The following is a 21,212-nucleotide window of genomic DNA, read 5'->3' as shown; positions in this document are numbered from 1 at the left end:
CAACAGCCCTTGATGCCAGGCCCTCTGGTCAGAGGCCGGCTGCGGTTCTTTGTGGACCATTGGCCCAGTGTTACCTCAGACCAGTGGGTTCTATCCATCATGTGTCAGGAGTATTGGCTGAATTTCCGGGGTGTCCCATCGGATTCTCCCCTGTCCCCTTTTTGGGGTCTGTCCTTGCTTCAGGAAATACTTTTTCAGGAGCTCTCAGCCCTCATAATGGCTGGGGCAGTTGAGCCTGTTCCACCGCAGCAGCAGAGATTAGAGTTCTACTTCTAGTATTTCTTGATTCCAAAGAGAACTGGGGAACTCCGTCCTATTTTGGACTTGAGAGCCTTAAACAAATTTCTAAAAAGAGAAAAGTTCAAGATGGTCTCTCTGGGCACCCTGATTCCCCTCCTGCAAAGCAGGGACTGGCTGTGCTCCCTCAAGCTAAAAGACACATACGCCCACAGCGGGATCTTCCGCAGTTATCGGAAGTATGTCCGGTTTGTAGTGGGCAAGCGACACTTCCAGTACAGGTTATTGCCCTTCGGCCTCATCTCGGCCCCACGTGTCTTCACCAAATGTCTGGCCATGGTGCATGCACACCTCCGCTGAAGGGGGATGCAAGTGTTTCCCCATGTGGACGATTAGCTGATCAAAAACACCACCTAGGAGGGAGTGTTATGGTCCTTGTGCTTGACCATTCGGGCATTGGAGTCTCTAGGACTTATCAACTACCCGAGGTCTCAGTTTGTGCCGTCACCTCAGTTGAGCTTCATCAGCACCAGGTTAGACAGGCCAGGGCCTTTCTTCCCTATGATCAGGCTCTCGTGCTGGCGTCCCTGGCGGGAGTGATCCAACGGAGCTAGCAGGTCTCGGCTCACCACATGCTACAACTCCTGAGTCACATGGCCACGACCATCCATTTACCCCCTTCGCTTGCTTGCATATGCCCAGAGCTCAATGGACCTTATGGTCCCAGTGGCAGCAGGCCATCTCTCCGTGACATCTTGTCATGGTGGGAGAGTCTGCCTAATTTGGAGCAGGGGGTTCATTTTCAGTTTCCTCCAGCCCAGATTGTGCTTACTACAGATTCATCCACCATGGGGTGGGGTGCCCATATCAAGGTACTCCGTACCCAGGGTCTATGGTCCGCCCAGGAAGCACAGTGTCAAATCAACTTCCTGGAGCTCTGTATGATCCAATACACATTCTGGGAGTTCAGAGATCGGCTGACCAGCAAAGCAGTCCTGATCCAGACTGACAACCAGGTGGCGATGTGGTACATTAACAAGCAGAGGGGAATGAGGTTGTTCCTCCTGTGCCAAGAGGTGGTTCAGATCTGGTCATGGGCTCTGTCCCAGGGTATGGTGCTCTGAGCCATGTATCTAGCCTGGGTGTGGAATGTGGTGGCAGACAGGTTAAATCAGGCCTTCTGACCCCCACGAATGGTCCCTGAATCAGGTTGTGACAGATCGGCCCTTCCGTCTCTGGGGCATCTCTGGGGCATCTCTGGGGCATCTCTGGGGCATCCCCGTACAACAGGAAGGTGGACCAGTTCTGCTCCCTGTACAGGGGGGACGGCAAGCCAGTCTTGGATACATTTGCCCACCATTGGGGTGAGGGTCTTCTGTACTCATATTCTCTTCTTCCTCATAGCCCCCGTTGGCCGAGGCAGATCTGGTCCCGATAGCTTCCAGAAAGCCTTCCACTTAGAAGTCTTATGGCCTGAAATGGAGGAGGTTTTCCATGTGGTGTAAGCTTCACAGCTTGGACCAGTTCTTCTGCGCCACACCATAACTGCTTGACTACCTTCTGCACCTTTCGGATGCTGGCTTAAAATCCAACCCAGGATGCACCTGAGTGCTATCGGTGCCTATCACCAGGGTGTGGATGGTTCGCCCATTTCTGTGCAACTCATATTGGGTCACTTTATGCGGGGTCTACTGCAGTTGAAGCCTCCCCTGTGGCCTCCCGCTGTGTCCTGGGACCTCAATGTGATGTTGGCTCAGCTCATGAAAGCTGCTTTCGAGCCACTGCGCACCTGTGACCTGAAGTACCTGACCTGGAAGGTCATCTTTTTGGTTGCAGTCACTTCAGCGTGCAGCGTCAGTGAGCTTCAGGTCCTAGTGACATATACACCTTACACAAAATTCTTCCATGATAGGGTGGTTCTGTGCATGCACCCTAAGTTTTTGCTGAAGGTGGTGAAGGATTTCCATCTTAACCAGTCAGTCATCCAGCCAACATCTTTTCCCAAGTCTCATTCGCACCAGGGCGAACGGGCTCTGCACAGTCTGGATTATAAGAGAGCCTTAGCCTTCTACTTGGAGCGAACAGCAGGCCATAGGCAGTCTATGCAACTCTTCATCTCTTTTGACAGGAATAGATTAGGGGTTGTGGCCAACTGGCTGGCAGATTGCATTTCCTTCTGCTATACTCAGGCGGGACCTCAACTTGGGGGCCATGTCAAGGCTCATACTGTCAGAGCTATGGCAACTTCAGTGGCCCACTTGAGAGCGGTCCCCTTAGACGCAATCTGCAAGGCTGCAACGTGGAGTACCCTCCACACATTTTCCTCTCACTACTGTCCGGACAGGGATGGCCCATTTTTTGGGTTCAGACTGTTTCCCTCTGTTACCAACAGCACCACTGTTGTTGTGCCCATTGGCACCTGTTTGAGTGCCTGTTGGTCTTGTTTGTTGCTCAGGAACAGCTTGTAGCTAGGGATTTACCCATGTGTAAGATTGGGTAAGATTTACCCAATCTTACTCGGACCCAAACTTCATACCCTGTATTATGTATTTAGCATTAGCATTAACATTCTTTCATGCTTGTTATCACAATTCCATGCAACTAGCATTACATGTAATTAGCATTTAGCATTCTATGTTATCAGCATCAGCATTTTATGTTCTATGTAATTTAGCATGCTCTCATGCTTGTTTTCAGTTTCATTTAGCATTGTTTCAGTTTCATTTAGCATTCTATGTTATCAGCATCAGCATTTTATGTTCTATGTAATTAGCATGCGCTCATGCTTGTTTTCAGTTTCAATGTAAACCGAGACGATATGCAATATCTTGTATGAATCCTGGTATATAAAAATGTTAAATAAATAAATAAATAAATAAATGTGTGAAGACTACCATCCTGTTTGTCCTAGGAGAAAGCAGAGTTGCTTAGCTGTAACAGGATGTTAGTCCTCACGAAACCTGCCCGCCATACCATGGAGTTGGGTTTCTCCTGTGTTTATTTTATTTTTTCATAATTCTATGTTACGAGACTGAAGAGAGACCCCGTGTGGATAATGATATGCTGGGCATGCTCATTGTGCCAGTCAAAGTTTCTAGAAACTGACATAAGTTTTCCATGCCGAGCTTCCATCTGATGATGTCACTCGTGTGAGTACTAACATCCTGCTGTCCTAGGAGAATACCTGTTACAGGTAAGCAACTCTGCTTTGACTGCTGACTCATGGAATTAATACCTTAAATTGTCCACAGAAAATGTGTTTCTGTTGTGCTTCTTCTGATGCAGGACGGGCACCTCGGGCCAGTATTATGAGTACATTGACGTCAGCAGCTGTCAGGACGTCATCCATCTCTACCACTTGCTCTGGTCAGCAACAATCCTGAATATTGTGGGGCTGTTCCTGGGAATCATCACTGCCGCCGTTCTCGGAGGCTTCAAAGACATGGTAAGGAGCTGTGCTGATTTCGCTGAAAGAACTAAATCCACCTCAGCCGATTTTTATTGGAGCAGTTTCATCAGAAGTCTAGTGACCGAGAGTTGGCAAGGATTCTGAAACTTTCACACACATTAAGTATTGTTTGTTTGGGGTTTTTGTCTTTTTTTTTTTTTTTTTTTTGCATAATTCACTTTTATTAAAAGAAACTCATTGAACATGGATGTATGGTATGGAAAGGAACCTTGTGAATTTACAGTACAGAGGGAGAGTTATTTTAAAAGCCGTTTCCCTGGATAAAACAGTGCTATGCCCTCTGAACTGTGCTTTTTAAAAAGGGCACACCCTATATGCGTACAGGACCTCTGTGTGCGTCCTCTTACCCAGCGCTTCTCAGCCCAGTCCAAAGAGCACACCCTGCTGCTCAGGTGAATATGCTTCAGATAGACTTGCATTACTGCCTCCCTCATATGCAAATCAGTCTCATGCATATTCATGGTGGATATAAGAACACTGGTTCTTAGCTGCTAATTTTCATTCCTGTAATACCACAGATCAGTCCAGACACCTGGGTTTTGCATTCCTGCCAGCAGATGGAGACGGAGAAAGTTTCACTGACACAACGTAACCCAGTGTGCCATCTGCAGTCCCTCAGTATTGACCTGTAACCAAGCCAAGATAGTAGCAATAATGACTTTGAAAGCAAATTCCCTCCCCCTCACAAGCTGGAGGAAGGTGAAGTGACCCAGACAAAGGAAAATGTGTTTCCCCAAAAGTAAAGTAAGTGACCAACATTGGAAGCCTCCAACAACTCTGCACTATGTACAAAACAGTACCACTCTCCCCCTGTAATTAAATGGGTGGGTCTGTGGACTGATCTGTGGTACTGCAGGAACGCAAATTAGCAGGTAAGAACCAGTTTTCCTTTCCCTGTACGTACCCAGATCAGTCCAGACTCCTGAAGTGTACCTAAGCTCCCCTTAACTCGGGTGGGACCAGAAGAGTCCCGCTTGCAGAACACACTCACCAAAACACATAGAAGCCAGAGCCCTGATATCGAAACAATAATGCCTGGCGAAAGTGTGCAGCGACTTTCACGTAGCTGCCTTACAAATCTCCTATGGAAACACCTGATGAGACTCAACCCAAGAGGTCACCTGAGAACGAGTTGAGTGAGCTCTTAAACCCTTCAGGCACAGGACGACCTTAGAAATATAAGCTGACCTGATCCTCTACTTTAGTCACCTTGTGATTGTAGCATTTGACGCTTTACCTCCTTTCCTTGGACCACTAAACAGAACAAAAAGGTGATCCGATCTTCGGCAATCATTATTAACCTTTAGATTCTGCAACAAAGCTTGCCTTACATCCCTCGCATAAGGCAAGGATGACTCCAAATCTGGAAAGGCTGGAAGCTCCACTGTTTGACTCAGATGGAACACCGAAACCACCTTTGGTAAAAAGGAGGGTACCATGCGTAAATAAATCCCTGAATCCGAAATCTGTAGAAAGGGATCTCGACACAATAAAGCCCGAAGCTCTGAGATTCTCCTGACCAAACAAATAGCCACCAGTAAAACCACTTTAAGCGTTTGCCCTCCTTAGAGTTACAAAAGGTGCCTCACACAAACTCTTAAAGGACCAGATTTAGATTCCAAGATTGACTAAGCTTCCACACCGGAGGCAACAAATTCTTAGCCCCCCAAAGAAAATGCAAGACATCTAGATGTGCAGACAAAGGATACCCCTGCATCTTACCCAGGAGATAACCCAATGTCCCTTGACCAGCCCTTCCTGTAAAAATGCCAAACTATGCGACATCATAGCCTGAACTGGCTGTCTTCCGTTACCAGCACACTAAGACTCAAAAAACCTTCCAAATGCACACATATGCCAAGGATGTGAAAGGTCACCTAGCCTGCAATAAGGTAGTAATCACTGCTTTGGAATATCTCCTCCATCTCAATCATCTCCTCTCAAAAGTCAGATGACAGATGTCCAAACATCAGTGGACCATCTATGGCCCTGTTGATGAGATCCATGAACCACAGCTGACGTGGCCACTCTGAAGCTACCAGAATCATGTCACCTGGATGTTTCTCTATCTGCCTTAACACCTTGGGAAGACATAAAGAAGAATCCCTTGAGGCCACTGCAGAACTAAGGCATCACTTCCTTCTGCCTCATGCTCTCTTCAGCAGCTGTAAAACCGGGACGCCTTGGCATTCTGTTTTTGTCGCCATTAAGTCCAAATCGGGATACACCCATCTCTCATGGATGAGATGCATTGCTTCCTCTGATGGCTCCAACTCTCCGGGGTCTTCTCCAACTGAAAATGTCTGCCTGGACATTGTCAACCCCGGTGATGTGAGATGCCGCCAGTCACTCCAAATGCTGCTCCACCAAAAGGATCAATTCCCGGGCGTCTAGAACTACTGCCTGACTCTTCATTCTGCTGTGAAGGTTTATGTACACCACTGTATTCACATTGTCTGACGGGATGCGCAACAGACGGCCCCGCAACCGTGGCAGAAAGGAAGTAATGCTAACCACTCTTCTTGTGTCTCTAACTGATTGATAGACCATAAGGATTCCTGCTTCGACCACTGGCCCTGCACAGACTGATTTTGACACACTGCTCTCTAACCTGAGAGACTGACATCCGTGGTGACTATTACCCAATTTGGAATCTCCGGTCCACCCCACGCTCGAGATTGGTGCGAGTAAGCCACCACGACAGACTGTTTCTGCCTTCCCCCACTAATGGAAGGGAAAGATGAAATTCCTCCAATAACAGGTTCCAGCGGGAGAGAAGGGCCCTCTGAAGAGGTCGCATGTGCACAAATGCCCAATGCACCAGCTCCCTGTTGATGCCATGGAGCCCAGGATCTGTAAACAGTCCCAGACCCTGGGTACTGAAAGCCCTAGAATGTGCCGAATCTGACTATGCAATTTCAGCAATCTCTCTTCCATGAGGAACACTCTCCCTACCCATGTATTGAACCGTGCTCTTAGATACTGTAGAGTCTTGAGAGGGGACTAGGTAGCTCTTTGTCAGATTCACCACCCAACCCAGAGACTCCAAGCGCATCAGTACTCTTTGAACTGATTGCCGACAGATGTCCTCTGAATATGCCCAAATGAGCCAGTCATCTAGATACATGTGTACCAATACACCCTCCCTTCACAATGCAGCTGCCACCACAACCATCACCTTGGTAAAGGTATGCGGAGCTGTCACTAAACCGAAGGGAAGGGCCAAAAAATGATAATGTTGCTCTAGAATCAAAAACCTCAGAATCCTCTGGTGCTGCAGTCTGATGGTTATATGCAGATACACTTCTGTTAAGTCGAGAGATGCCAAGAACTCTCCTTGACGAACTGCCGCTATGATCGACCTCAAGGTCTTCATGTGGAACCGAGGCACCTTGAGCATAGCATTCATCTTCTTTAAATCCAATATTGGATAAAACATCCCTTCCTTTTTTGGAACCACGAAATAAACTATCTCCCCGTTCTTTGCTCCTCCCAAGGAACAGGTACTATTGGCCCTAGAAGATATAAGTGGTCTAGTGTCTCTCGAACTGTTAGCTACTTTGTGAGAGGAGCACAAGGGGACACTAGATAAGCGTCTCAGACCAGGCCAGCAAATTCTAATGCGAAGCCATCTTTTATTACATTTAGGACCCACTGATCCGTTGTAATTTTATCCCTATCCCTTCGATAGCTGGAACTGAAGGGTGGACTTCGCCCCTCCAGACCAGGGCCAGCATTGTCTCATGATGGCTTCCTGTCACCTCAAAGGAATTGACTCCAGGACTGAGATCTTACCGCAGTTGGCCTCTGAGGACCCGAAGAACCATTAGCTTGGAGAAACCTTCTAATCGGAACTGAACCCGAGCAGGAAAAAAAATCTGCCCCACCCCCACCCCCACCCCTAGGCCTGTCCTCTGGCAACTTATGGACCTTACATTCTCCCAGATGCTTCATCATTTGCTCCAAGTCCTCTCCGAACAAAAGCTTTTCTTTTAAATGGAAAAGCTCCCAGCTGAGATTTGGACCAAACATCCGCTGACCAATTCCATAGCCACAGCAATCTCCTATCCAATACCGCCAACATCATGATCCTCGAAGATATCCGGATCAAGTCCTACAGAGCATCAGCCCCATACACGATCACCATCTAAACATTCAGCCTGCTGTGCTGCTGGACCAGACCCCCAGCCTGTGTCTCTTGCAGTTGCTGAATCCACCGCAGAGAAGTTCTCTGCATAAAACTGCTACAAATTGCTGCTCTTATACTCAGAGCCAACACTTCAAAAATCCTTTTGAGATCGAGCTCAAGCTTGAGATCTTGTATATCCCTCAGAGCAGCCACTCCTGCTACTGGAATATCTTTCTGAATGCCGATACAGCAGCGCCAGCCTTAGGGAGTACCGAAATCTCTGTAGTCTCTTCCGGTAATGGATAAAGCTTTGCTATAGCCCTGCCAACCCTTAAGCCAGTGTCTGGAGTATCCCACTCCTAAACTACCAGCTTCTTCACAGACTTATGGAAGGGAAAGGCCTTTGCTGGGCCCCTGCAAACCATCCAACACTGGGTCCGCTCCCTCCAAGTCAGCCTCTTCCTGGGATATCATGATCCCCAACTCCTGGAGCACCGAGAGAATCAGCAGCCAGAGTTTCTCTCTTTGGAAGAGGTGTACCACCGTAGGATAGTCACTTTCGTCCACCGGTACTTCATCTGGTCCTTCGATGGGGTCTCTTGCATCCAGTACCATATCCGCCCCCAGGACACCTGCCATCGCAGCCTACAGATCATCAGAGTGGTCTGTATCATCCGTTCCTCTTGCATGGAAGAAGGATCCAGCACCTCATGAACGCTCTGAGCACTTCCTTTTACCTAACCCAAAATTGACCCTCACCGCCAGGTCTAGACACACTCCCAGATCTTGAACAAGATCTAGAATTTCCCCCTGACGCCTGTTCTGCTAAATAAACCCTGTGCATCAGTAAGATAAATTTGGTAGAAAAAACCTGAGGCTCATCTGAGTCCAAATCTAAAGGGAAATAGGACTGGTAAGAATTTCCTCTACCCAGGAGAGAATTAACATCTGAGTCTCTTCAGTGCTTCCCTATGCCAACAATGGCGGGAGGCAACCATGGTAGGGATTCCCCAGCTGAAGATTCAAACATGGCCACCGTTCCCGCACTGAGATCAGACCCACTCGTGGGAAGCCTGGACCTTCAGGGAACTCTTGCCGAAATAGCTGCCACGGCCGCTGAAAAAGCAGACACCAGCCCCCCCCCCCCCCCCCCCCACCCGATGCATACTTGGAACAGAGACCTACCAGTGTTCTAAATAGCAAAATCACAGAACATATAGAACGACATGATTTAGAGAGGAGTGACGTCACCGGTGTGAATGGCAGGGTGAACGAGGGCTCTCGCTCCCCACAGCCTACTATCCATTACAATCTTCCTCAGCTGCGATATATTTTCGCCTGTCCGGTTACCCGTCGTGAGCGCTATAGCCTCCGATGTCCCAACGAAAAAAACTTGCCGATCTACGCCGATTTTCTTACAAAAAACAAGAAGGACTAGAAGTGGCGAGCCTTGTCAATATGGCGACCGTGGAGGAAAACGAACCGGGGAGTCCACTCTCTGAGGAAGTGACGCCGTTTGACGATGACTTACCTTCCAGGACGGAATTAAAACGCTGGTTTACAGAGCTTCGTCAAGATCTTCGACAGGACCTACAAGATTATAAAAAGGACATTGTTGCATCGATCGAGGAGATGAAGGAGGACATATCAGAAAATGGCCGCCGGATTTTTGAGGCAGAGACTAAAACTGAAGCCTGCGCTGAGGATATTAAAACGCTGCAAGCCGAACGGCGAAGTCTAACCCTTGAACTCGAGTCCCTCGCTGACAAGGTGGAGGACTTAGAAAACCGCTCGCGTCGCCAGAACCTTCGTTTCAGAGGGGTACCCGAAACTCCGGAGTACGTGGATTGTATGGCCACCATTGAGAAAATCAGTCTCATGCTTCTGGACTCGCTAGACCGGCCCGCAACGGAGGTCTCCAGTGCTTTACACATTAAAATAGACAGAGCACATCGTGCATTGGGCAATCAACAATCTGACCGGCCCCGGGACATTATTGTTAAATACCACGACTATGTTACCAAAGAGAGGATCGCTATGGCGGCCCGAAAGCGAATGGAATGGACCTGGGAGAATCATAAAATTATGATTTTTGCGGACTTAGCACCATCAACCATAAGGAAGAGGCAAGATCTGAAATCTGTCACGGAGGCTCTGCGAAAGGACAATGTTAAATATCACTGGACCTTTCCGTTTGGCTTGGCCTTCACCTTGCAAGGTAATTTTCATAAGATTAAAACGGCACATGAGGGAGCGGCCATTTTGCAAGCAGCGGGCTATTCCGGCTTCGAGGCGGCGTTGCAGCGAGGTCCGACGACAGGCCAACGTACTGAGGCCCCCAAATGGCAGCGAGTTGCCAAGGGAGGACGAAGGTTACGCCGCATGCCGGATCAGGCGCGATCCCCTCCTAAGAATACTTGATTCTCAGGTTTTCATGTGAGTGTCCTGGACTTGTTGTGGCCGTGAGTTTCGTGCCTTTGACCTTCACGGGACAATGTGCAGTTGCGAACCTCTTTTGAGAGTTCATGGCTGCGAAGTTTATCGACGGGTAGCAGGGTATATGCTACACTCATAAAGGAAGATTGTTTTAATATATAGTTTCATCAATTTCTGATGTTAAATGGTTGTGTGGGGGGGGAGGGGGCTAGACACACGATGGCCGATTCCTCTCTGTTCATGGTGAATGGTTCCCCAAAGAGGGTTCCGTTTGGATGGGTATTTTGGGTAATAGGGGTTGTTCTGGGTGATTTGAGTTATAAGCTGCTGCTGTGGAATGGGGAATATATTCGAGGCGTGAAGGTAGCCCTGCTGGCGCTCTTAAGTGTTCATGGTTTCCTGGCCTCCATAGCCCTACTGATAGCCACCACCTCCCTGACCATAGGTATCTGCTCTAATACGGATTGCGCTGTCCCACGTTGTGTCCAGAATGCTTGACATAAAAATATTGTCCCTTAATGTTAAGGGACTCAATTCCCATCGTAAACGCCAATTCCTGTTTAGTGAACTGAACAGACAGCAGTCCACCATTGCCTTTATTCAGGAGTCCCATCTAAAGCGCAGGTACGAACATACGATGAAACATGCGAATTTTCCCCATCAGTTCTGGGCCGCCTGTAACAAAAGCAATAAATATACTGGTGTGGGCATTCTCATTCACAGGGATATCATTTTTGAACAGAAAGCTTTTATACATGATCCAGAGGGCCGTTATGTTATTGTAGTGCTCCGGATCGGTGATGGGCTCTATACCCTGGTGAATGTCTACGCCCCCAATGCCAACCAAGGGGAATTTCTCTGTACTCTTGAGCGTAAAATGGAAACCTGCATTGAGGGGTGTCTCATTGTAGGAGGTGATCTTAATCTGACTTTTAATCCGCATATGGATAACTCCAAGGGGACTAGGCTACCTACAGGCAAGGACAGGAAACTCTTTAAACGATTTCTCACTAATCTGGGGCTTTTAGATGCCTGGCGTATCCATAATCCCTCATCCAGGAATTACACTTATTTTTCCAGAGTGCACCACACGTATTCCCGAATTGATTTCCTCTTAGTAGAGAAATCTCTTATTAACCAGGTCACAGATACCTTTATAGATGCTATAACATGGTCTGATCATGCTCCCATTGGTCTAACGTTGCAAATATCGAATTATGACCGAGGCGTGCAATACTGGAAACTAAATGATAGTTTATTGGAGGATGAGTTTTTCTCTAAAGCCCTGAGGGGTCACATTGAGGACTATTTGCAGCGAAATGATAATCCTGACACCACACCTTTGAATATATGGGAATGCCTAAAAGCAGTCACCAGGGGTTTACTAATTGCGAGGGCCACATATGTGAAAAAAACAAAGAATGCTGAAAAAGCATGCTTGCTCCGCCAGATTACCGAATTGCAATTGGCGCATAAACAATCCGGCTCCAAAAAAACACTTGCACGTATGGATCAATGCCGCCGGCAATTGGAGGCTCTGGAAGTAGCAGACATTGCCTATCGCTTAGAAAGGGTTCGGCAGATCCATTATGAAGGGGGGAATAAAGCTGGGAGACAATTAGCCCAAAAATTGAAAAAGCAGTGGTCTGCCAATACCATTATTAAAATCAAAGATGAGTCTGGGACTATACTGACTAAAACCAGGGATATTCGGCAGCGCTTTCTGCATTTCTATCAAGCACTGTATGCTACAAATAGGGACATACAGGATGATCAGATCCAGCAATATTTGCGGGATATTCCTCTGCCTCAATTAACGCTTGCTCAGCAGGCTCTATTGGATAAAGAGATTGATGGAGCCGAGATAACCTGGGCCATCAAGAGCTTAAAAAAAGGCAAGTCCCCTGGCTTGGATGGCTTTACGGCTACCTTTTATAAAAAGTATGCGGAGACCCTGACACCTTTGCTGGTCCGATTGTTTAATTCTCTGAGGTCTGCAGGGTCTCTATCGGAGGTCTCCAACACTGCCGGTATCACTATATTGGCGAAACCAGGCAGGGACCCTACGCTTTGTGGCTCCTATCGGCCAATCTCCTTAATTAATCTGGACTTAAAACTGCTGGCGAAGATACTTGCTTATAGACTTAATGCTATACTACCTGGTCTCATACACCTTGACCAAGCTGGTTTCATTCCTGGTCGTATGGCCTCAGATAATGTGCGAAAGACCATTGCTGCTATCCGGTGGGCACGGCAGAGAGCAGTACCTAGCCTCCTGCTGGCGGTTGACGCGGAGAAGGCCTTTGACTATGTTCATTGGTCCTTCCTATTTCACACTCTAAAGGCCTTTAAGATAGGGGATTACTTTTTGGGTTGGATAAAAAAACTGTATGCTGCCCCTCGGGCGAGTTTGAAGGTGAATGGGGGCTACACTGATACTTTTCCGATAGGTAGAGGCACCCGGCAGGGGTGCCCGCTTTCCCCCCTTCTTTTTGCTTTATTCTTGGAACCTTTTACGACGAAAATAAGATATAATCCACACATTTCGGGTGTCACAGTGGGTGATTTCTCATCTAAACTATCACTTTTTGCTGATGACATTCTGTTCACCCTCACAGACCCCCATCAATCGCTCCCTGCTATTAGCCAAGAGTTGCTGGACTTTGGAAAGGTGTCGGGATTTCAACTCAATTGGGAAAAGTCGGAATTATTGAATATTTCAGCCCCCGCTCATATGGTGGATCAGCTCAAGCGAGCTCATCCTTTCCGATGGGCAGCTACAAAAATTAAATATTTGGGTATACAGCTTGGAGCTGGGGAGGACCTATTTCAATTAAACTATCCACCGCTAATGGATAAAATTTATCAAAACTTGGAAGAATGGGACCGTTATCACATTTCCTGGGTGGGAAGGATTGCGGTCCTAAAAATGAATATCCTCCCCAGACTGCTCTATTTATTTCAGACACTCCCCCTAGCACTTCCCTCTCAGTTGCTAGAAAAGTGGCAGAGGCGGTTATTGAAATTTATTTGGAAGGGAAAACAGCCGAGAGTATCCAGAAAAGTATTATATCGCCCAAAATTACAAGGGGGCCTTGGTGTCCCTAACCTACATTGGTACCATGCGGCAGCGCACCTTAAAGCTGTTGTTGATTGGCACAAGAGGGAGAGACAACCACTATGGGTTCGCCTGGAACAGGCAGTGTTGGGGACTATGCCCCTAGCAGCCTTGCTGTGGCAACCTAAAAATACGTGGGCTGGGTCACCTGAGCTTCCGGAGACAGTCCGGAGTACCTATACGGTCTGGTCCCACTGGAGGAATGTGTTGGTAGGGGATCGAGCTTCATATCATAGCACTTATTTATTTCACAATACCTCTTTTTCTCCGGGCCAACAGTCCATGGTCCTCCGCAGATGGCGGGAGAGAGGAATATTTCAATTAGCTCATGTCTGGGAACCGGGTGGACTGATACCCTTTGCTACACTCAGATCTAGACATCACTTGCTTGACACGGATCTGTTTCATTACCTTCAGGTTCGCCATTTCTGCCAGACAAAGGCTATACACCTAGAATTGTCCAAGGGCATTCCGGATTTTGAAGGTCTAGGTCGGCAAGCTGATAAAATGGATAAAATTATCTCCCGCATCTACAGGATGTTAATGGGGAAACCTATTTACACTTATGTGCACTTACGTGCTTGGGAGCGGGACTTACCTGATCCATTCTCAGACAATGATTGGCTGGAGGTCTTCCAATACATGGGGAGGGGGCTCATCTCCGCTGGGCACATAGAGAATGGGTACAAATTATTGTATAGATGGCATATCACCCCAGTGAAGCTTCATCGTATGTACCCTAATAAGCCGGCGCAGTGTTGGAAACAATGTGGAGCAGAGGGAACATTTCTGCATATGTGGTGGGCCTGCCCTAATATACAATCCGTATGGTCACAGGTATCGAATTGGCTAGAGACCATCTCACACTCGCCTATAGCCCTCACTGTAGTACAAGCTTTACTGTTTGTGAATCTACAAGGAGATAATAGGGCGCTAATGCGATTTATTAAATATGTGGTGGTGGCCTCAAGGTGTGTTATTGCTCGCCTCTGGAAGGAGAGCAGGGTACCATCACTGGCAGAGATACAGGCTCAGGTTCATACTATGTATACACTGGGCAAGATAACGGCATATAGACATCAGTGTATGCAGGGCTTTTCAAAGACATGGGCGCTTTACGAACAATGGTTGGCTGGACAGGCATCTTAAAAGGGAACCTTACCTGGTCCGAGAGCTTTGACCTGTAGTTATGGTCCCTATACTATCATTGAACACCATTCCTTTCACTAGTAGAGCAGCTCCGATTAACCCAGAGGGTGGGGTGGGGGGGAGGGGCGGGGGGGGGGGAAGGGTTCATAATGCTGTATGGTCCAATGACTGCTTAACTATGTCACTGGTATTATCCGGCGGTATTGACTGTTTTACTGTTACAGTTAGACACATACGAGTCTGTTTTAGTTCATGTTTATTGATGTGTATTATTTACATTTGTTATACAGATAGCATTCTTAATTACTGTTCTAACTGGTTGTAACGATGACTTTGTACCAATGGTTCTGTATCAATGCTGTCACTTACAATATGGCAATAAAAATTATCAATAATAAAAAAAAGAACGACATGATTTAATGAAACAAAGTCAGCATGGCTTTACCCCAGGCAAATCTTGCCTCACAAATCTGCTTCACTTTTTTTAAGTGATTAATAAACATGTAGATAAAGGTGAACCAGTAGATGTAGTGTATTTGGATTTTCAGAAGGCATTTGACAAAGTTCCTCATGAGAGGCTTCTAGGAAAAGTGAAAAGTCATGGGATAGGTGGCGATGTCCTTTCGTGGATTACAACCTGGCTAAGAGAGTAGGATTAAATGGACAATTTTTCTCCATGGAGGGAGCGGACAGTGGAGTGCCTCAGGGATCTGTATTGGGATCCGTGCTTTTCAATATATTTCTAAATGTTCTGGAAAGGAACGAGTGAGGAAATCAAATTTACAGATGATACAAAATTATTCAGAGTAGTGTCTAATGATCTGAAGTCGGCGAAACAATGTGACAAGGCGATAGCTAAAGCCAGACGAATGCTGGGCTGCATAGAGAGAGGAATATCGAGTAAGAAAAGGGAAGTGATTATCCCCTTGTACAGGTCCTTGGTGAGGCCTCACCTGGAGTACTGTGTTCAGTATGGAGACCGTATGTCCGAAGGGACAGAGACAGGATGGAGGCAGTCCAGAGAAGGGCGACCAAAAAGATGGGGTCTTCATCAAATGACTTATGAGGAGAGATTGAAGAATCTAAATATGTATACCCTGGAGGAGCAGAGGTGATATGATACAGACTTTCAGATACTTGAAAGGTTTTAATGATCCAAAGATTACGACAAACCTTTTCCATTGCAAAAAAATCAGCAGAACCAGGGGTCATGATGTAAAACTCCAGGAAGGAAGACTCAGAACCAATGTCAGGAAGTATTTCTTCACGGAGAGGGTGGTGGATGCCTGGAATGCCCTTCCGGAGGAAGTGGTGAAGACCAAAACTGTGAAGGATTTCAAAGGAGCATGGAATAAATACTGTGGATCCATAAAGTCTAGAGGAAGTGAATGAAGAGAAGAGGCATGGGGGTGGCTTGTGGGAATGACTGCTACTACCTGGAGATAAATATCCTTATTCAATAAACATACACATGGTTAATGCTACTCCAGCATTGCTCTATGCTTCAACGGCAAGAGGAAATGTGGAAAAAAGGATTTGCATCCACATAAAAGCAGGGGAGTAGCTTGCTTGTTACGGCGGTTACTACCCCAAACCAAAAATTGGGAATGAAGAAAAGATGTTTTTTATTCAGTCATCTACCAACAAGGACTGAATTACATAGTCTGGGTAAAACAAATAAGCATGGGTGTAGCTTGCTTGATACGGCGGTTACTACCCCAAATCAAGCCTGATACTTCACTTAGAATACATATCCAGCGCAGCTCACTGCTTCAACAGCAGGGGGAATGAAGAAAAGGGGATTTATATTCAAACAACCAACAAGGACTGAATTGCACAGGCTGAGTAAACAAGCATGGTAGTAGCTTGCTTATTACGACTGTTACTACCCCAAACCAATTAGCTGGATACTTCGCTTAGATGCAGCTCCAACACTGCTATCTACGATGGCGGGGGTGGAAGGGAATTAGAACCAAAAAAATTATTTAAAGGGACAAGAGTAACAGAAAAGAATGAAAAAAAAAAAGTGTGAAAGCTTGCTGGGCAGACTGGATGCACCGTTTGGTCTTCTTCTGCCGTCATTTCTATGTTTCTAGTTAAATCACAAGCGGATTGAGATAAATTACAGAAAGACCTTGTGAGACTGGAAAATTGGGCATCCAAATGGCAGATGAAATTTAATATGGATAAGTGCAAGGTGATGCATATAGGGAAAAATAACCGATGCTAAAGTTACACAATGTTAGGTTCCATATTAGGAACTACCACCCAAGAAAGAGATCTAGGCTTCATAGTGGATAACACATTGAAATCGTCGGTTCAGTGTGCTGCGGAAGTCAAAAAGCAAACAGAATGTTGGGAATTATTAGAAAGGGAATGGTGAATAAAATGGAAAATGTCATAATGCCTCTGATTTGCTCCATGGAGAGACCGCACCTTGAATACTGTATACAATTCTGGGGATATGATAGAGGTGTTTAAAATCATGAGAGGTCTAGAATGGGTAAATGTGAATCGGTTATTTACACTTTCTGATAATAGAAGGACTAGGGGGCATTCCATGAAGTTAGCATGTAGCACATTTAAAACTAACAGGAGAAAGTTCTTTTTCACTCAACGCACAGTTAAACTCTGGAATTTGTTTCCAGGGGATGTGGTTAGTGCAGTTAGTGTAGCTGGGTTTAAAAAAGGATTGGATACGTTCTTGGAGGAGAAGTCCATTACCTGCTATTATTTAAGTTGACTTAGAAAATAGCCACTGCTATTACTAGCATCAGTAACATGGGATAGACTTAGTTTTTGGGTACTTGCCAGGTTCCTATGGCCTGGATTGGCCACTGTTGGAGACAGAATGCTGGGCTTGATGGACCCTTGGTCTGACCCAGTATGGCATATTCTTTTTGTTTTATGTTCTTATGGCATGAGCTTTGCTAGAACGGATCAATTCGTGGGATGAGTGTGGTGGCGAGAATGAAGCTGTTCTGACGTTCTTGTGTGCATCTCAGGTTCCTGCTCTCCCTACAATTAGTTGCACCGTTGAAACACCGCGCCCCACAGCATCAAGTACTTCAAGACTACATGTGCCATCCTATAACAGCTTCTACCACAGTACGCCTCATCTGCCACCATACACAGCCTACGACTTACAGGTAGGTGGTAATTCATTCCTGGCTTACTGGACTGAATTATTATTTTTTTTTTTTTATCAAAGCCCATTTTTGGTATGAGCATAGGCTGACTGGCTAATTCAGTATTGTACACATATTTGCGCTATGCAGGGAAAACATGTCCATAGGGCATGATAGAAATTTTGTTTTATTAAGTGTCTGTTTTGTTTATTTTATTTTGTTATGTTCTAATTTGTTTTGTTTTATTGTTTTTAAATTGACTATGTACTTCGCTTTGGAAGTTTTTATTGTAAAACTGGAAAGCAATTAATAAGTTTTATAAATAAATAAATATGACTGCTTGTCCTTAGGAGGCTATTTTTAATAAAAAAAATAAAACTGATTACTTAAATTTAATTTCAGGTGATCTTGGGAGACTGGAATTTTCAGCTGAAAATTCACCTAAATTTAAGAATTTTCGCCCCCATACCCGCTCATTTTTTAGGACCTTAAATTTAAGCACTCAGCCCTTAGAACTTTTCAAAAAGGCTAATTTAGGATGCTGACCACCAGTTAGGCACCTGCACCCTTTGAAAATTGACCACCAAGATGCCTTGAGTGCAAAATGTGCTGACAAAGAACTGGATGTAACAGTAATAAGAACATTTTTTTGTAGTGCAATCAATGCAGACAAGACCCTTGTATAATAATTCACATAGGTACAATGTGCTCGACCCCAAGAGCTTAAACTCTCGAGTTCTGAATACAGGAAGATTGAGCAACATAGGCACAGTCATTTTGTTGGATTAAGTTCTGAAAAACAGGATCAAGGCCACATCAGAAAAGGAAAGGATACTCTAGCACAAAGTGTCAGATCTGTTGTAACTCTCTGAACCTTTCAGTTTATCCCAACTGCTTGGAAAAAAAAATCTGCAAATAAAAAGCTTTTCTCAGAGAAAACCCTGGCCACGAGGTTATGCAAGATAAAAACTCCAGTGGCAGGTACAGACCGCAAGCCTCATCCAGCTCTGCTGCCTTGTTTACATACCCGACTGATCTCTGGCTTTACCCTCCTTCATCCCCCAAGTTTTAAAATAATTAAAATTTAAAAACATTTGTATTAGTTTATTAATGATCATATTACACTTACACAAGATAACCAAGTAGATGTTCCCCCAATCTGATATGCATTTACCTATAAGGTCTCACCATCGTTCCTCTGAACACATCTTTACAAATGGAGTTCTCTCTGTAAAGCAGCTGCTCAGCTGATGAGTTTACTGCTACCATTACGAGTCATTTCTAAAACTCTAGTAGACACATGCTGCACTGTACAGGCACATGTCAGAGACGGTCCCTGCTTCAGGCAGCTTGACAATCTAGCCAACAGAAACATGCATTTATTGTAAAGAAGTGGTTAGGGATTGAAAGCAGCCTCAAGATTTGAACATAGCCAGAGCAGGAGCATGATGCACCGACCAAGGAGGCCTATTCAGGCATATGGAGCAAGGTGCAACGCTCAGAGTCGAGAGTTGGTGGTGGAGGAGAAGAGTGCAGAGAAGAGTGACTTGCCCGATGAATAGAGCTCATGAGGAAGGGTGTAGGAAGAGAAGAAGATAGTGAGGAGCTTGCAGAGTGAATGCATTTGAATGTTTGTCAGTGTTAAGACAGTATTCACTTCTGTTCTAAATTCATAGGAGCAGACTGGACGGTAAATATTTTCCCCTGAGGCAGCCATTCCAGGCGAAAGGCAACCTTGTATTGGGGGCATGAAATCGTGTGGGAGTAAGAAAGTGCCTTGCAAGAGGTTTCTGGTTATTTTTAGAGTGACAACTGCGTGCTCAAGTATTTTTTAGATGCAGCGGTTTTTAGGACTTTCCAGCGCTGAATCTAGATTTTGCTCTTTTTTTTTTAATATATATCAACATTCAATCTGAGATATCACATCAGTTTACATTCAGGTACTGTAGGTATTTCTCTATCCCCAGAGGGCTTACAATCTAAGTTTTGTACCTGATTCTGGATTTTGCTGTTATCCGGTGCAGTTCAGTGGCTGGAGCCAATTTCTGACTGCGTTCATTAGAAAAAGAAGAAAGTATAATTTTATGGAAAACGTGTTTTTTCCTGAAATTGAATTTATTTTTTTTTTTTTGCAAGCCCCTCTCATTTGACATGAATTCTGTTTTTTAGTGTATAGTGAATGGTTGGGTCTTTTGTGTCTCTCACTGCTATTTGTTCTTTCTCTTCCTTATATGTATTATAATACAATTTATTATACATTTACAATTTATTATTTTTTTAAATGAATTATAACAAGTTCATGCTCCACTAGATATATACTGTAGTGTTGTAGTGACTTTTTTTTTTTTTTTTTTTAAAGTCATTGTATTAGTTCTTTCTATAAATTTCTAAACCCCTGTAAGGGCTCTGGTGGCAGGCTGCAGACTGAAAAGATCTTGTCTTCTTTGGCAGCATTCCAACATCTATCCAGCCTCCACTCCTTCTGGACTTTCAGATGACCCTCCTGCAGCGTCCCAGTCCACATCGAGCCTCCTGTGGCCGTCCAGTGTTCCTCCCCCTCACTACTCCCCTCCCTATATTCCACCGGACGAAAAGCCACCGCCCTACACACCGTAAGAGAACGCAACCTAAAGCTCGGCTACACCACCACCATGCTCCCCCCTGCAAGTGCACCACGCCATTTTGTAGTGCTGAAGCAGTTTTAAGCGACGATAAATAACATTCAGCATATTATATGGGTGTTTGTGTGTATATTTACCTCTGTATTTTAGGGACAGCACATGGCAGGAACTGAGGAGCCACAGCCTGGGCCTGTTACCCAGGCATGAACTTCCAGCAGAGGACTCGTGCGGTGCTGGGGAGGAATTGGCAAAACTTCCTGGCCCAAGCCGCCCCTATAACATGGAGGCAAATAACCGTTTTTTTGTTAAAAAAAAATTAAAATAAATTAATAATTAATTAAATAAATGTATTTTTACCTCCTCCTTTCTAGCACAAGGATGTAGAGTTGTGTAAAATATTGCTGTATCCCCAGAGGGGAGCACTTCTGCGTCGGCTGTGACAGGGTGCATCTTTCAATCAGTATTGTAGTATGAAAGAATCTTATTTTTGTTGTATGCGAAGTTCTTGTATATTATTATTTCTGTGGCATGGAAGCAAGAAAGTCTATTTTGCCAAGGGTTTCTAGTTGGTTGCATTGCTTGATTCAAGAATCAATCACACACTACACACAGATGTATTTGAACATTTCCTGAGAAGTAAGCTTGACTTAAATTCCCCACAGCTATTTTTTTTTGTTTGTTTATGGTTAGCTCGAGAATTACTTCTGTTATATTCTCTGTCAGCAAGCAGGCACAAATTAGCCATTAGGTGATGGCACCAACACAGACCTGGCTGTTGAGCTTAGCAAAAACTAATGAGCATGTGTGTGAGTTTTCACATTACACTCTGCCTTGTGACCCTCTCAATCTTTCTTTGTCTGTTACGGCACCGAAGCATTCCAATCTTTTCTGGAATTTTGTTTGCTATTTTTTGGGGGCCCCTATT

At 45.4% G+C, this 21,212-nt stretch overlaps 1 protein-coding gene across 1 annotated transcript in view; it reads left to right on the top strand.

Moving 5' to 3' along the window:
- TMEM255A (transmembrane protein 255A) overlaps positions 1-20,657 on the top strand; it is a 90,310-nt gene extending 69,653 nt beyond the window's left edge. The window contains exons 7-9 of the mRNA XM_029607840.1: positions 3,523-3,682; positions 17,544-17,687; positions 20,118-20,657. Coding sequence (XP_029463700.1) covers positions 3,523-3,682; positions 17,544-17,687; positions 20,118-20,282 — 469 coding nt within the window. The 3' untranslated portion in view covers positions 20,283-20,657. The remainder of the gene's footprint in view (positions 1-3,522; positions 3,683-17,543; positions 17,688-20,117) is intronic.
- The last annotated feature ends 555 nt before the right edge of the window (positions 20,658-21,212 follow it).

Source organism: Rhinatrema bivittatum, chromosome 6 (assembly GCF_901001135.1).
Source record: "Rhinatrema bivittatum chromosome 6, aRhiBiv1.1, whole genome shotgun sequence".
NCBI classification, from domain to species: domain Eukaryota; kingdom Metazoa; phylum Chordata; class Amphibia; order Gymnophiona; family Rhinatrematidae; genus Rhinatrema; species Rhinatrema bivittatum.
This window is presented reverse-complemented; position numbering and strand designations above follow the sequence as displayed.